A 16630-nucleotide genomic window follows, 5' to 3' on the forward strand; every position below is an offset into this window, starting at 1 on the left:
GGCGCAAATCTTCATCAAGCACGAAATCAGAGTTGTAAAAAGGGGTGGGTAGGGGTTGAAAATTGTCTTTTTCGGCATTATGTAATTTGTAAATGAACCATGTACTGTACTGCTCACTCTTCTGCTCATTTTTGGTCGCAACGGAAAATACGCGCCAGATAGTCGCCTAAGAAAAATATACATCCATATAAAAAAGCTACTTCGACATTGTTTTAAATTTGGCCGCCACGTGGTACATCCTAGCGGTGAATACTCTGATAGCACGTGCTATTTGTACTGCGGAGAAATTTTTCACATCTATGAAAGCTTTGGAAAATTATCACGAAAGTTGTAATTTTGTTGCAAGGCACAGTAACGTTAAAAAAAATCATACGCTCTGTCGACCAGCCTACTTTGATCGATCTAACTTTTATTTCCTTACGAAAACCGTTTTTTTTAAATATATTTTTATGTATTGATTTTTGAGGAATACTTTGAATGGACCACATTTAGAACTTCTAAAGGTACATTTTTTTGTTGAAGACCCATGGACCTATCTCGTTTATTTATCAAATTATAGCCGTTTTTCGATTTAAAACATATTTTTTTTAAATGAAATAAAACGCTTTAAACAAAAAACGCTCTCTCAGTTTCCCCACCATAAACGCAGAAAAGTGGGTGCTTTCGAATAGAACCAATAGATTGAAAATCGGTTTGCTCAGTTTTGAAATAAAAGCATATGAAAAAAACATGTTTTTCATACAAAAACTCGAATAACTTTTTTGTTATAAGAGATAGATCCATGGTTTTTTTTAACAAAAATGTGCGTCTTCAAAAGTCCTAAAAGTTCTCGGAACAAAGTTTATGCGAGAAATTAATGTATAAAAAGTTATGTGAAGAATACCGATTTTTAGGGACCGTCCTAACTTATTTATTGAAAAAGCTCATAACTTGTGAACCATAAGTGATAGAAAAATGGTTTCTTCGGCAAAGTTGCTCAAAATTAATTGCTCTACAACTTTGTGGAACATTGCACAAGTTTTTACCGAAAAATTAAAAAGTTGATATTATGAACTTCTGAAATATAGGTACCACCCTAATTTCACTATATGAAAAAAAATCGTCAAAAAATATGAATTTTTTTTCCCAAAGACACTATATATCTAAAACTAATAGTTTTGGCGCATACATTTTTGTCTTGCTAGATTCGACTCTGAGACCATTGTGCATTGCGGTGTATCGTTTGACGCGGCCGTACCTTTCGAGAGTCATTCGTTGCATGAGGTTTTGTGCAAGTACGTATTTGGGAACATTACAAAAGCCGCGCAGTGTATAATATCCAGAAAATCTAACAATATTAAAAATGGCAAATTGGTGGAAAGTGATTTTTTTAAGTAGGTATGTAGTTATAAAGTTCATCACTGAGTTTGCGAATTGAATGATACATAATTCTTGAAAATTAATCGAGAGATAAAGGAGTAATTCTTGCTGAGACCGGGTCACTATTTGCACGAAGTTCTTAAAAATTTCTAAATTTATGTTTATTCGTAAGCTTTTGGCGAGTATATTAGGGATCCGAGTTAAATTCTTCAAAAAGATAGACCCCTCGATAGTTATACACAAAATCTTCTTCTTATTGGCATTACATCCCCACACTGGGACAAAGCCGCCTCGCAGCTTAGTGTTCATTAAGCACTTCCACAGTTATTAACTACGAGGTTTCTAAGCCAAGTTACCATTTTTGCATTCGTATATCATGAGGCTAACACGATGATACTTTCATGTCCCGGGAAGTCGAGACAATTTCCAATCTGAAAATTGTCTAGACCGGCACCGGGAATCGAACCCAGCCACCCTCAGCATGGTCTTGCTTTGTAACCGCGCGTTTTACTGCACGGCTAAGGAGGCCCCCCACAAAATCACGGAGCCGTATTCAAGTTGTTGTATTAAATAATTCAAGAATTTTTATTGGTAATTCGTACATAACTCTTGATAGAAAAACATACACCTGAGATTTTCGAACACAATACACAATATCTGCTAAGCTAAGCTTTCCATCGATGTATTAATATTCAAAATCGATGGCATATGAGCAAGTCAAACCACCTTCCTTTTGCCAGTGGAGATATATCAGCTTCCACACTGATATTCTTCCCTCCCCCTTCATACGGGAGCTTGGCAGAAGGAAGGTCGTGTGATATGTGCCATCACAAACATTGCCCTCCGCTCGCTTTCAAATCGACTTCTATAAAAACATTCTTCATGCCTGCCGTATCCTAACGGAACTATCAATTCTATACTTTCGCCTCTAATGCTATCATGAACATGTACGTCCAAGTTTGGAAGATGATATTAGCATTTCCATATCCAGACCGCATCGTGCTTTCGTGCTGTGCGGATCTTTCTCTCTTTGCGGAAGGAAGTTTTTAATACTACCCGAAGCTATTTTAATTTCAACGGTGCTTCTTAGCGCTATTTGTACCCACTGATCCCGTTACGATCTTTGCAAGGAGCCGTGCCTTCGTTTTACGTTGGACCCGTTTGCGGAAGTAAAATTCCGAAGAGCGGTGGTAATCCTGCGGGGACACCGTTCTGGGAAAAAACCTCTTAGAAGGTCACGTCTCCACGCTCAGCAATGAGTATTAACAAAAACAAGAGGAAGGGCGAGTCTCTGAATTCTCCACTTCCTTCAAAGAAACAAGGTTTCAAGACCGTCCTGCCCAAGCGCGGAAAAAATAGAAGGAAGCTGGAGAATTCAGATATTCCTTCTAACTCTAATATCGGAAATAATTCTTCTCCAATCGAACTGAGCAATCAGTTCGATTTGATTAATGATGAAATTGAGCAAATCGAATCTACATCTAGCCCAGGTGATTCGATTCATGCGAAAAGCAAAGGATTCCGCCAATTGTGGTATCTGTTGCCGAGTTTTCTGGCTTCCGGAATGAGATTTTGAGTAACCTTCAGGGATCAAGGTTTCATTTCAGATTGCTAGGAAGGGTGACTGCCGCGTTTTGCCGGGATCCTTTGACGATCGCAAACGTCTTCTTCAGTATTTAACTGAGAAGCGCCATAAATTCTTCACATACGACGACAAAACTGAGCGATTGTTCAAAGTCGTCTTGAAAGGTCTCCCAGTGATGACAAATCACTGGATGAGATTAAAATTGAAATTTCTCAATTACTTGGATTTTCACCAGTCCAAGTAATTAAGATGAAAAAGAAATCCCATTCTGGTACTTCCCAGAGGGGCATTTCTCAAGAATTTTATTTAGTTCATTTTAACAAAAGTGAACTAAATAATATGAAAAGTTTGGAAAAGGCCTGTATTATGTCTCATGTCCGTGTTACATGGGAACATTTCCGCAGGCCTGGGGAAATTCAAAACCCTACCCAGTGCCGTAAGTGCCAAAAGTGGGGTCATGGAACCAAACATTGTCACATGGATGCTAAATGCATGATTTGTGGTGTAACCTCTCACGCCAAGGACGCATGTCCTGTGAGAGAAGATTCCAATAAATTTAAGTGCGCAAACTGTGGGGCAATCATAAATCCAATTTCTGGGAATGCCCTTCACGCAAAAAGTTTTGAATTCCCGTGCAAAATTGATGACAGGAAATTCCAATCGGATCCCAGATTCGACGGTAGAAATTTTCAAACGCTCAAATTTCGAAACCGGTTACCGGTCGAGCAATTCATACCCACCACAATTCACAAACAAACTTTGCCGCTCGTCAACGGGTAGCAAGCACTTCAGTAAATTCCAATTTTTCCAATGTACCTACGTATGCAAACATCGCTGCTGGTAGACCAAATTTCTCTTCTCAAAATGAGGTTTATACCCATGTCCCAACGGAAAATAACGGTCATGTTGCTGATTCAGGTAGCATGACTGCTTCCGATTTTGATTTTTTAACTGAACAATTGCATCACATGATTGATGCAATGTTCAAAGCAAATATCATTCCTGAAGCTGTTCAGGTTGGTATAAAGTACACACAAAAAATTGTTATCGGACTCCGTTCCAATGGATCCAAATAATTGTATGAAAGTTCTAAATTGGAATGCCCGCTCTCTAAAAGGTAAGGAAGATGAATTATTCAACTTCCTTTCAGTTCATAATGTGCATATTGCCATTATAACTGAAACGTATTTAAAACCAGGACTCTCCATTAAAAGAGATCCAAACTATTTTATCTACAGAAATGATCGTCTTGACAGCGCCTGTGGTGGGGTCGCCATTGTCATTAATAGACGTATCAAACATAAATTATTTTCTTCGTTTGAAACCAAAGTTTTTGAAACCTTGGGAGTTTCTGTTGAAACAAATTTTGGACAATTTTCCTTCATTGCAGCCTACTTGCCTTTTCAATGCAATGGGCAGCAAAAGAATTTGTTGGATGCTGATCTTCAAATTCTGACACGCAACAAATCAAAATTCTTCGTAATTGGTGACTTTAATGCCAAACACCGTTCATGGAATAATGCTCAAAGCAATTCCAATGGTAAAATTTTATTTGAAGATTGTTCTGCGGGATATTATACTATTCAATATCCCAATGGACCAACTTGTTTTTCTTCCAGTCGAAATCCTTCTACAATTGATTTAGTTTTAACGGATTCAAGTCAGCTGTGTGGCCAATTGGTAACTCATGTTGACTTTGACTCTGATCACCTTCCTGTGACATTTGAAATCTCACAAGAAGCCATTTATAATCCAATCAGCTCTACTTTTAATTATCATAGAGCTGATTGGGATTTATATAAAACGTATATCGATAGGAATTTTGATGTTGATATTCCTCTCGATACCAAAAGTGATATTGATAATGCTCTCGTATCTTTGACAAATTTAATTGTCGAAGCCAGAGGCATTGCAATTCCGAAATGTGAAGTTAAATTCAACTCCATTATTATTGACGACGATCTTCAGCTACTGATCCGTCTTAAAAATGTGAGAAGAAGGCAATACCAAAGAACTCGCGATCCCGCGTTGAAAGTTATTTGGCGAGATTTGCGAAATGAAATTAAAAAACGTTTCGCTATTCTGAGAAATACCAACTTTGAGAATAATGTCTCGAAGTTGGATCCCAGTTCGAAACCCTTTTGGAAATTAACGAAAATTCTTTAAAAAAACCTCAAAAGCCAATTCCAGCGCTTAAAGAGGGAAATAAAATTTTATTAACAAATGGCGAAAAGGCTCAAAAACTTGCTCAGCAGTTCGAGAGTGCCCATAATTTTAGTCTAGGTCTCACTAGTCCAATTGAGGATCAGGTTACACGAAGCTTCGAAGACATTCTCAATCAAGAGGATGTTTTTGACCCTTCGTTGGGAACCAATTTGGATGAAGTGAGATCTATTACTAGAAAATTTAAAAATATGAAAGCCCCGGATGATGATGGTATTTTCTACATACTTATCAAAAAACTTCCTGAGAGCTCTTTATCCTTTTGGTTAATTTATTTAACAAATGTTTTCAATTGGCATACCTCCCAGATACATGGAAAACGCCAAAGTTGTTCTAATTTTGAAGCCGGGCAAAAATCCAGCTGAGGCTTCTAGTTATCCTTAATCAGTTTGCTTTCTTCAATAAGCAAACTGTTTGAAAAGATTATTTTAAATAGAATGATGGTTCATATTAATGACAATTCTATTTTTGCTGATGAGCAATTTGGTTTTCGCCATGGGCATTCAACCACTCATCAGTTATTAAGAGTTACGAACTTAATTCGGCTCAACAAATCTGAAGGATATTCGACTGGAGTTGCTCTTCTTGATATAGAGAAAGCATTTGACAGTGTTTGGCATGAAGGTTTGATTGTAAAATTGATGAATTTTAATTTTCCTCTGTACATCATTAAACTGATCCAAAATTATTTATCAGATCGCTCACTGCAGGTAAACTATCAGAATACTAAATCTGATAGATTACCTGTAAGAGCTGGTGTTCCCCAAGGCAGCATACTGGGGCCCATTTTGTATAACATTTTTACTTCTGACTTACCTGATTTACCACCAGGGTGTCAAAAATCTTTGTTCGCAGATGACACAGGTCTCTCAGCCAAAGGGCGTAGCCTTCGTGTCATTTGTAGTAGATTGCAAAAAAGTTTGGATATTTTCTCCACTTACTTGCAAAAATGGAAAATTTCCCCGAATGCTGCCAAAACTCAGCTTTTTATTTGAAGCTTTCTAGCAGACATTTTGACACTATGAATGGGATTCCAATGAATTGGTCTAGCGAAGCTAAATATTTAGGACTTCTACTAGATCAAAAATTAGCTTTAAAAAATCACATTGAAGGCCTTCAAGCCAAATGTAACAAATATATTAAGTGCCTATATCCACTTATAAACAGAAAATCTAAACTTTGTCTTAAGAACAAACTTTTGATTTACAAACAAATTTTTAGACCTGCCATGTTGTATGCTGTGCCAATATGGGCTAGTTGCTGCAATACCAGAAAGAAGGCACTCCAGAGGATTCAAAATAAAATTTTGAAAATGATTCTGAAGTTGCCTCCGTGGTATAGTACCAATGAACTTCATAGAATTTCTAATATTGAGACATTGCAACAAATGTCCAACAAAAATAATTTCCAATTTTAGACAAAAATCGTTGCAATCTTCTATTGCAACGATCAACTCCTTGTACCCTTAGTATAAAATAGGTTAAGTTTAGTTTAAGTTGAAACATTGTAATTCCTACATGGTTGAATTGAACCAGAGGAAAAATTCTAACTGCCAGAGGCAATTGAAATGTATTAATAATAACTTAAAGCGTAACATAGCAAATAAGGATGATAGTGTTAAGAAAACACGGAACACCTAGTCTAAGAGATGAATGCATGTATTAGATAATTAGCAAATAAAATTAGTTAAAAAAAAAAAATAATAAAATATAAAAAAAAAAAAAAAAAAAAATGCATTTCCATATCATTCAAAATCGTTTTCAAAAAGAAATCCGAGATAGAGGCCAAATTCAATATGGCTGTCTCTATTTTTATTATTAAAAATTGAGGATACACTCTTCCTCTTTGCAACGATATGCTGATCTCTATGATCAGTTGAGAAATGTTGCAGTTATGACAGTTTTTGGTGGGTCAAGAATTGACAAAAATCGAGGGGTCCATCAAAATGATTTCGTGTATAACTAACGAAAGGTTCATCTTTCTGAAGAATTTCACTCGGATCCCTAATATACTCGCCGAAAGCTTTCGAATGAATATAAATTCAGGCATTTTTAAGAACCTCGTGAAAACAGTGGCCCGGTCTCAGCGAGAATTACTCAAAGACGCTATTAACATTTGAAATCTTAAAAATCTTGCTATAGGAAGCAGAAATTACTCTGCCACGCAGTTCATTCCTTCTGGATATCATTATCTGTGCACCCAACCGGCGGTTGTTAGATTTTCTAACAATTCTGTATAAGAATCTACCAAAACCTGTATAAGAACTGGGCATATGCGAAATTGCTAGATTCTTATACAAATATTGTATAAGAATCTAACAATATTGTAAGCTTTTCTTACATTTTTTGTATAAGAATCTAACAATTTCGCATATGCCCAATTCTTATACAGGTGTTGGTAGATTCTTAAACAGAATTGTTAGAAAATCTAACAACCGCCGGTTGGGTGTGCAACTTCATTTATTAGGTACTTGTGCACACCCGAGCAGCACAAGTAAGACAAAAATGGTTGCAGCAACTTCATTTCGACTAAATCTGGTTACATATAAGTTGCTGTAACCTGTGAGGAACATGTTTGCTGCTGGGGACATGCTCAGGAACTTATGCATAAGTGTACGAAAATCTATCATCCGCTGGTTGGGTGTAGAATTTAATTATTCCGTATGTGCAGTATTTTAAAGATATTAAATAATTGAGTTGATTAGATGTTACCAAAATAGTAATTTTCATGGGTTAACAAAATTACTGTCACTTACCCATCTCTATTTGGCCGGCTTCGTCTCCGTCGCCGTCGCCTCTTCTCCGAGGAGGCAGTTGTACTTCCCTGTGGTGGGTTCGATCGCCGTCTCTGCTGCACGGCTACGACTTGTGATTCACCACCGAATCCGGCCGAACTCGTTGTATCGGTAGAGTGCTGAAATCCCGGCACCGGAAGGCAGCCCGTTGTCATTGTGGCACTTGAGGCTACCGTCTGTGCAGGTTTCGTTGACGATGATCTCATTGTAAGGCCCTGATTCACTTTTCGCCACACTCGCTCCATTTTTTTAAATCGGAATTGAATTACTGTTGCAAATAACAAATGCTTATTCTATCGTTCCAACCGATACAATCTATTATTTCGTATTTTATTATTCACAGCTTTACTCCATACTCAACGATGTGATTCCGAGATATTTACGCTACTCTTCACACTTTCAAATCTGTTAATCACTTTCATTCGAACACATTGGCATAACACTCCCACCCAAATTACACCTTCATGAATTTCACCCGTCACAACAACGAAGATTAAATCTCCCAACGTACACTAATCTATAATTACTCCATTCAGCTTTTGCTTAAATTTGCACGCGAAGATCCATTAAAGATATTACAATACTCATGCAATGACACATTCACTCTCATTTGGACTGTTTTCCTGCTCTTTTCTTTTGTCACTTCTCCCGAAGCCGTATGCACATCCGTTCTATATTACCTTCAGCCGGATTCCGAACGCCTCGGATTTTCCCACGACCCTTAACAACAAAGTAAGACTACATTTGCTCCATCTTCAATAGGAGCAACTTTTTCATCTGAAAATAGAAGCTTTCGTTGTTGGGAAAATTTTCATTCATTGCTTTTCCTGTCCGATTCCGTCAGTCAGATGCTGCTAACAGAACCACGGTAGGTCCTTTGCACACAACCATACACAGCAACATATCACTTCTCTTCACAGTGCCTTTCCCGCCGACGTTATCGCAGAAACTCTCACTTCCATTCGGATTCAATCCACAAATTGCGCGAGAAAAACATCGAGAAAATGTGTTTCCGCAACATTTACAGCAAGCATTTGACTACTTCCCACCGACCTGGTGTTGTTGTTGTCATTGTTGTCGTTTCCCACGTACCAACACAAATATGCACGTGCCACTGAACCAGGAAACTGACTTTCCTCTCCTAAACAGGAACGATGAAACCCATTATTCTGAGCTCCTGCAGCATGCCACATCACTAAACGCGATGATGGTTCATACAACCGTGAGAAGCGTGCAGTGGATTCGATTAGTAATCTCGGAACCATGTGGATAGGGTTGTCGATTTTTATCAAAAGTTTAGGTCAAATTGCGGACCACATACCAGGCCTGCTAACGTTTTCACTATTTATTCATTGTTTTATTACAATTGTTATTTGAGCAGCGAGTGAAAGCTTCATGGAAAGCGGATCACTGCAGGTATTTTGCCATTCTAAAAAGAATGCTTAAAAGTAAAGTAGAATAACAAATTTTATGATACAGAAGACAAGTGTATCATGATCATTATGAAGATTTAAAAAATCCCTTATATACTCCAAAAGAGAGGATCTCTAGAAAGATTCCCACACCTTCCCGACACTTTTTTCCATTCCACCTGTAACTGGTCTGTTTTCCCAGATGTGCAGACGAGTGGTCAGCTTGTGCTTGTTTTTATATACATATCTGCATAACCGTGTGCCGCTCAAAGCGCACAAGCCCAAGTCCTGGTGTCAGGTGGGACACAAAATAGACCTGACACGACGGCCCTCCGACGAGACAGGAGGTTTGCGCAGGCCCAATAAGCCGCCTGGAAAACCAATAATTACGAACAATATAAGAGATAATGCGACTCGATATAATCGGCAAAGACCTAGGCGACGAATACAGGATCACGATTGGAAGCTTGGAACATGGAACTGCAAGTCGCTAGGTTTCGCGGATTGTGACAGGATGATCTACGATTACATCCCCGCAACTTCAACGTCGTGGCGCTGCAGGAGATTTGCTGGACAGGACAGAAAGTGTGGAAAAGCGGGCATCGAGCGGCTACCTTCTACCAAAGCTGTGGCACCACCAACGAGCTGGGAACCGGCTTCATAGTGCTGGGTAAGATGCGCCAAAGTGTGATTGGGTGGCAGCCAATCAACGAAAAGGTGTGCAAGCTGAAGATAAAAAGTCGTTTCTTCAATTATAGCATCATCTACGTGCACTGCCCACACGAAGGGAGACCCGACGACGAGAAAGAAGCGTTCTACGCACAGTTGGAGCAGACATACGATGGATGCCCACTGCGGGACGTCAAAATCGTCAGCGGCGACATGAACGCACAGGTAGGAAGGGAGGAAACGTATAGACCGGTCATCGGACCGGATAGTCTGCACACCGTATCGAACGACAACGGCCAACGATGCATAAACTTCACAGCCTCCCGTGGAATGGTAGTCCGAAGCACCTTCTCTCCCGCAAGAATATCCACAAGGCCACATGGAGATCACCTAACCAAACGGAAAACTAAATAGACCACGTTCTAATCGACGGTAAATTCTTCTCCGACATCACGAACGTCCTCACTTACCGCAGTGCGAATATTGAATCCGGCCACTACCTCGTTGCAGTATGCCTGCGCTCAAAACTCTCAACGGTGTACAACACGCGTCGAAGTCGGACGCCGCGGCTTAACATTGGGCGGCTACAAGACGGTAGACTAGCCCAAGGATAGGCGCAGCAGCTGGAAGTGGCACTCCCAAGGGAAGCTAGGCGCAGCGTCTCTTGAAGATGGCTGGAGAGATATTCGATCCGCCATTGGTAGCACCGCAACCGCTGCACTTGGCACGGTTGCCCCGGACCAGAGAAACGACTGGTATGACGGCGAATGTGAGCAGTTAGTTGAGGAGAAGAATGCAGCATGGGCGAGATTGCTGCAACACCGCACGAGGGCGAACGAGGCACGATACAAACGGGCGCGGAACAGACAAAACTCGATTTTCCGGAGGAAAAAGCGCCAACAGGAAGATCGAGACTGTGAAGAGACGGAGCAACTGTACCGCGCTAATAGCACACGAAAGTTCTATGAGAAGTTGAACCGTTCATGTGAGGGCCACGTGCCACAGCCTGATATGTGTAAGGACATAAACGGGAACCTTCTTACGAACGAGCGTGAGGTGATCCAAAGGTGGCGGCAGCACTACTAAGAACACCTGAATGGCAATGTGGCAGACGAAGATGGCGGTATGGTGATGGACCTGGGAGAACGCGCGCAGGACATAATTTTACCGGCTCCGGATCTCCAGGAAATCCAGGAGGAGATTGGCCGGCTGAAGAACAACAAAGCCCCTGGGGTTGACCAACTAGCAGGAGAGCTATTTAAACACGTTGGTGAGGCACTGGCTAGAGCGCTGCACTGGGTCATTGCCAAGATTTGGGGGAAGGAAGTTTTGCTGCAGTAGTGGATGGAAGGTGTCGTGTGTCCCATCTACAAAAAGGGCGATAAGCTGGATTGTAGCAACTACCGCGCAATCTCATTGCTGAACGCCGCCTACAAGGTACTCTCCCAAATGTTATGCCGTCGACTAGCACCAATTGCAAGGGAGTTGGTGGGGCAGTACCAGGCGAGTTTTATGGGCGAACGCTCCACCACGGACCAGGTGTTCTCCATTGGCCAAGTACTGCAGAAATGCCGCGAATACAACGAGCCGACTCCAAAGCCGCATATGATACAATCGATTGGGACCAGCTATGGCAGCTAATGCACGAACACGGATTTCCGGATAAACTGACACGGTTGATCAAAGCGACGATGGATCGGGTGATGTGCGTAGTTCGAGTTTCAGGAGCATTCTCGAGTCCCTTCGAAACGCGTAGAGGGTTACGGCAAGATGGTGGTCTTTCGTGTCTGCTATTCAACATCGCTTTGGAAGGGGTAATACGAAAAGCAGGGATTAACACGAGTGGTACAATTTTCAATAAGTCCGTCCAGCTATTTGGCTTCGCCGACGACATAGATATTATGGCACGTAACTTTGAGAAGATGGATACTGAAAAGGGAAGCTAAGCGGATTGGACTAGTCATCAACACATCGCAGACGAAGTACATGATAGGAAGGGGTTCAAGAGAAGACAATGTGAGCCACCCACCTCGATTTTGCATCGGTGGTGACGAAATCGAGGTGGTTGAAGAATTCGTGTACTTGGGCTCACTGGTGACCGCCAGTCTGAATACATAAATAATAAATAACAATGCAGTTGTGTCATTCCACTCCTTGAGTAAAGCCGAGTGATACCGTCTTGAAATGGCGTGTGGGCTAATGCCACAACTGCTTTCCGTCCCGTAAAACAGTGGAAGTCTTTGGGGCATACCAGCCCAATCCAGCCACCTGGCTCACCCAACCAGGAGTAGGAACAGTTGATTCCTTTCTGGATTTCGCCAATCCGGCCCTACTACCGAGGCTGAAGGAAACGAGTGACGGAGCAAAGGTCGAAAAGAGCGTTAACGGTGCCGGCATGGAGCAGCACAATACGGCCTGAAGCTGAACCTGCTTAAGCTTCGCAATTTGGTTCTTGTTGCAAACCAGGAACATGAAGAGCTTGCGGCTAGCCTGGAAGGCGTCTCCTCAATTATCGCACAAGAAGTGTTAGATTTTCCACTCATCGATAGAGCTACAGAAAAGAGGACAACCAAGCGATCCGGTGACTCGTCCGGCAATAAGCGTAACTCACAGAACGCAAAAAGGTGTCAGGCGAGCCCAGACCAGGAAAGCAGGTCCACGAAAGTCGCAAGACAGGTCGACCGACGTGAGAAAGCTTGCCGAAACATGCCAGTCGATCACCGAATGCGAAAAGCAAACCCGACCAAGCCAACCAGCGGTTGGACGGTCCCTGACAAACGATAACCAGGTAATCAAAGAAGGAAAAAGCGGTAACCACGCGCCCGGCGAGAGCTAGTGAGAAGAGGAAAGCGCTTCTTATAAAAACAAATAAAGACCGCAACGCCGACGTGCTCAAGTCGAAATGCAGCGCTGAGAGGCTGGCGGACATCGGTTTTCAGGTTTTCAAATAAGGCGGGCGAGAGCGAGCGAGATGATCCTTGTCCTCATATTGAGCGCTAGGCCAGGTGGTCTTAGCAGACCACAGGAGGTAGGAGCAGACGACGAAGAGGTGGCGAATGTGTCCCTCGACTCGAGTAAAGCACCTGGTCCGCATGGGATCCCGAACATTGCGTTAAAGGCATCCATAATGACAAATCCGGACATGTTCAGGTCAGCCATGCTGAGGTGCCTGGACGAGTGGATATCCCGGATATATAAAAGAGACAGCGTTTGGTACAATCATCGGAATTTGGCAAGCTACCAGAAGTCCTGTCAGCGTACAGACCAATTTGTCTAATAGATACTGCAGGGAAGCTACTAAGAAGTTAGTCCAGAACATGCTGTAGTCGTTCGTTGACATTAAATGCAAGCGGCACGGTATCCGCTTTTCCAGTTCGGAGTACCGGCAGGGTTGTACACGATTCTGATAAACTACTACTGATCTGGTACTGATCTTCGAGACTGAGGGATGCTTGGCTAACGCTCCCATCATATAACGGAGATGGTACTCTACTCATTCACAACCGAAGATCGGTGCAGGAGGCGTCAATTCGATCTCTTAAACAATTGGTGATGATGCTCGACGATAAGCTGTGCTTCAAAAGTCATTTCGACTACGCATGCAAGCGCGCGTCAACGGCGATAGCGGTGCTATCGAGGATGATGGTAAACAGCTAGAGGATGTGCTCTAGCAGGCGAAGGCTGCTAGCAAGCGTAGCGGTTTCAATGCTGCGGTACGGAGGTCCAGTCTGGGGGTCGACGTTGAGCGAAAACTGCACCGACCGAAGGCTGGAAAGTCATCATCGTTTACCGCACCGTGTTAGAACATGAGCCAAGAGCGCGCCTTGGTGTTCTTGGTTTTGAACTCTGAACACAGTTCAGTGTGCACTGGGTTGGTATGCAAGGAAAACGATCATGGTAACTAAGATTCCTTAGATGTGGAACTATGCAAAAAACATACGACCATGCTTGATTTCTATCCGTTAGCTGCCCACGTGTTCCGTTACTAGCCGAACAATGTGTAGCATGCCTTCGCTTGAATTTGTTTTCCTAGGATACAAGTTGCTAAGTTAGGTCAGTGCTCTTGAACAGTGTGCAGTGTTCAGAACGTTTTGAACACATTCCCTGTGTCGCATCGGACCGAGTCAGACGCATTTAGTTTGGATCTCTCACGCGAACTCGATCAAGTGCTTTTATAAGTTGCCAAATAAACGGCACCGAAGTTTCGCAAGGTGAATTCCTGGCGACCAGAAGGAAGCGGGCTGTAATTGGTAAATTACCAACCGGTAATCATTACAGTGCCGTGAATATCAGCATTCGGACAGAGCATCATCCATCCCCGTACGACGACGTTCGTAGGCACCTACAAAGGCAGAAACAAAACGGCTAAGTACCTATTCGCTTTGTATTGTTTGCATGCGGTGGAGTTGGGTACACTTTTTTCTCGACAGAAAGAATCGGACAGTGCAGAAAGAGTGGGCATTAGCCTGGTCCAAAAAAATATTTTTTTCTTAAATAAATTTATTTATTACTATGTCTGAAACTTGATTATGCATATGTACAACATGTGATAGATTTAGTTCGGAAAAGGTATTGGAGGGTAACCGCCCCTTCGGTGGGGTTTGATCCCACGACCCCAGTTCGCATGACAGGTGCTTTCCCTACTAAGCTACGAAGGACCTCCGTCGTCCACCGCAGCTTAGCGGGTACTGATGAAACCAAACTGGCACAACCTCACACAACCCTACTTCATTGAGCGCCGTTGCTGATGAAGCAAGTGTGTAGGAGCCGGACAATATTAAATACTCATCCTACTTGGTTGACATTGTGTACAAAAAAAAATACATTTGAGAGAGTTAGTTCTGAAAATGTATTGCGAGAGATCGGCTGGTACCTGGTGCTGGGAAATTGGTTTCATCAGTACCCGCTAATCTGCGGTGGACGACGGAGGTCCATCGTAGCTTAGTAGGGAAAGCACCTGTCATGCGAACTGGGGTCGTGGGATCAAACCCCACCGAAGGGGCGGTTACCCTCCAATACCTTTTCCGAACTAAATCTATCACATGTTGTACATATGCATAATCAAGTTTCAGACATAGTAATTAATTTCCACTCCGGGTGGCTTAATACCCGGCATATAGGCAATTAACTTTGAATGTACCAAATTTATTTAAGTTTTGACGTAGGACTTACGTCTCTCTTTACTATACCGGGTGTCATTTCAAAATTTCTAAATCGGCCGCGTTACGCTGTGTTGAAAGATTTCAAACGTTAATAGCTTTTACCCTAGTGAACAGATTTCTGCAGTTAACCCCTCAATCGACAGCTTTCAAGTATGCCTTTCATATTAATGCTTGATAATATCCGAAAACTTGTTTCAATAAGCCTAAAACTGTTTTCAAAGCAAAACATTGAATTCACGAAAACCTATAAATATGGGTACCGCATCATTCTTGCATCATTCCATTACCACGTTCTGATTGGTGCAGACGTCAACGAATGAGCTCACGCTAGGTCTGCTAAGAAGGCATAAAATAGCGCAGCGCGTATTTTTCCTCTCAATCTGACCGAAACAGGCAAAGCAATAACAGCATCGCATCGTCGGAATTTTTGAACGGTTGCATCATCGTCTCAGCCACGCATTCGCAAACCTAAAGCCTTTTCAAGAGCAAGGTAGAATCGTCAGCATCATCGGTATTTTCAGCCCGGCATTGTCGAGAAGCCAACAGTAAGCGCGGCACGGCGGTGTGTGACGACAGAGTGTCGACGACAACACTACTGATCAAGTTTTCTCGGCCGATGGCAGCAGCGGTTAAGCGTTTGGTATTCCTGCAGACATCGATTCATAATGTTTTAAACAATCATAAACTCCCAGTTGAACCGCTCAAGAGGAAATTTACATCTAACATTATGAATGGATCTTTTCAGAACCACTAATATACTTACTAAAGAGTTTTTCGCAAAAGAATCATTTTGAAAATGTAGTACAATCAACTAATTAGAGAGCGTTTGCGTGATAATTTTATTTTCAAATAAACGTCCTTAGATATAGAATTTCATTTGTTGAAATGCTCCTAAAACTAAATCCGCACAAAGTCCTAAAGTCGTTATGTAAATCCGCGCCGAATCCGCGAAAACCGCAAAATCCGCGAAAATCGCGAAATTCGCTTAGTCGTAACAACCCCGAAATTGTACTTGGGTGCCAAATCCAATATTCTAGAGATAAAATTTTATGCGTGATTTTCATAAAGCGTCAAAACTAACAGTGGATAATTTTTCTGACTTAAACGCGAAGTGGACGAAGGACACTTGACCATGCCTTTAAAGATTCATAAGATGTTCAAACCTTTCACATAGTCTTATTTGGATAAAAAACCACCGATAACAGCTCAAACATTAATAAACTATCAATCGATTTTTCATCGAATGTTGGATTTTTTGGCATTGATAAAAAAAATATGTAGAAAAACATTGTTTGATACTGACCGCACACAAAGCGAACGTGACTAAATGATCGTCCCATGTTATGAATTCTAAATCTTATCACCCGAAATCCCATGTCCGGGTGTTTCCTTCCTTCTACTATTAACAATGTTGTCTCAGAAAAGA

At 41.8% G+C, this 16630-nt stretch overlaps 1 protein-coding gene across 1 annotated transcript in view; it reads right to left on the bottom strand.

Annotated features, from left to right (window-relative positions):
- Positions 1 to 16630, bottom strand: part of LOC134219929 (uncharacterized) — a 536387-nt gene that overhangs the window by 511310 nt on the left and 8447 nt on the right. The window contains exon 2 of the mRNA XM_062698833.1: positions 7923 to 8738. Within this exon, the coding sequence (XP_062554817.1) occupies positions 7923 to 8206 (284 nt within the window). The 5' untranslated portion in view covers positions 8207 to 8738. The remainder of the gene's footprint in view (positions 1 to 7922; positions 8739 to 16630) is intronic.

The sequence above is a fragment of the Armigeres subalbatus genome, chromosome 3 (assembly GCF_024139115.2).
Source record: "Armigeres subalbatus isolate Guangzhou_Male chromosome 3, GZ_Asu_2, whole genome shotgun sequence".
Lineage (NCBI taxonomy): Eukaryota > Metazoa > Arthropoda > Insecta > Diptera > Culicidae > Armigeres > Armigeres subalbatus.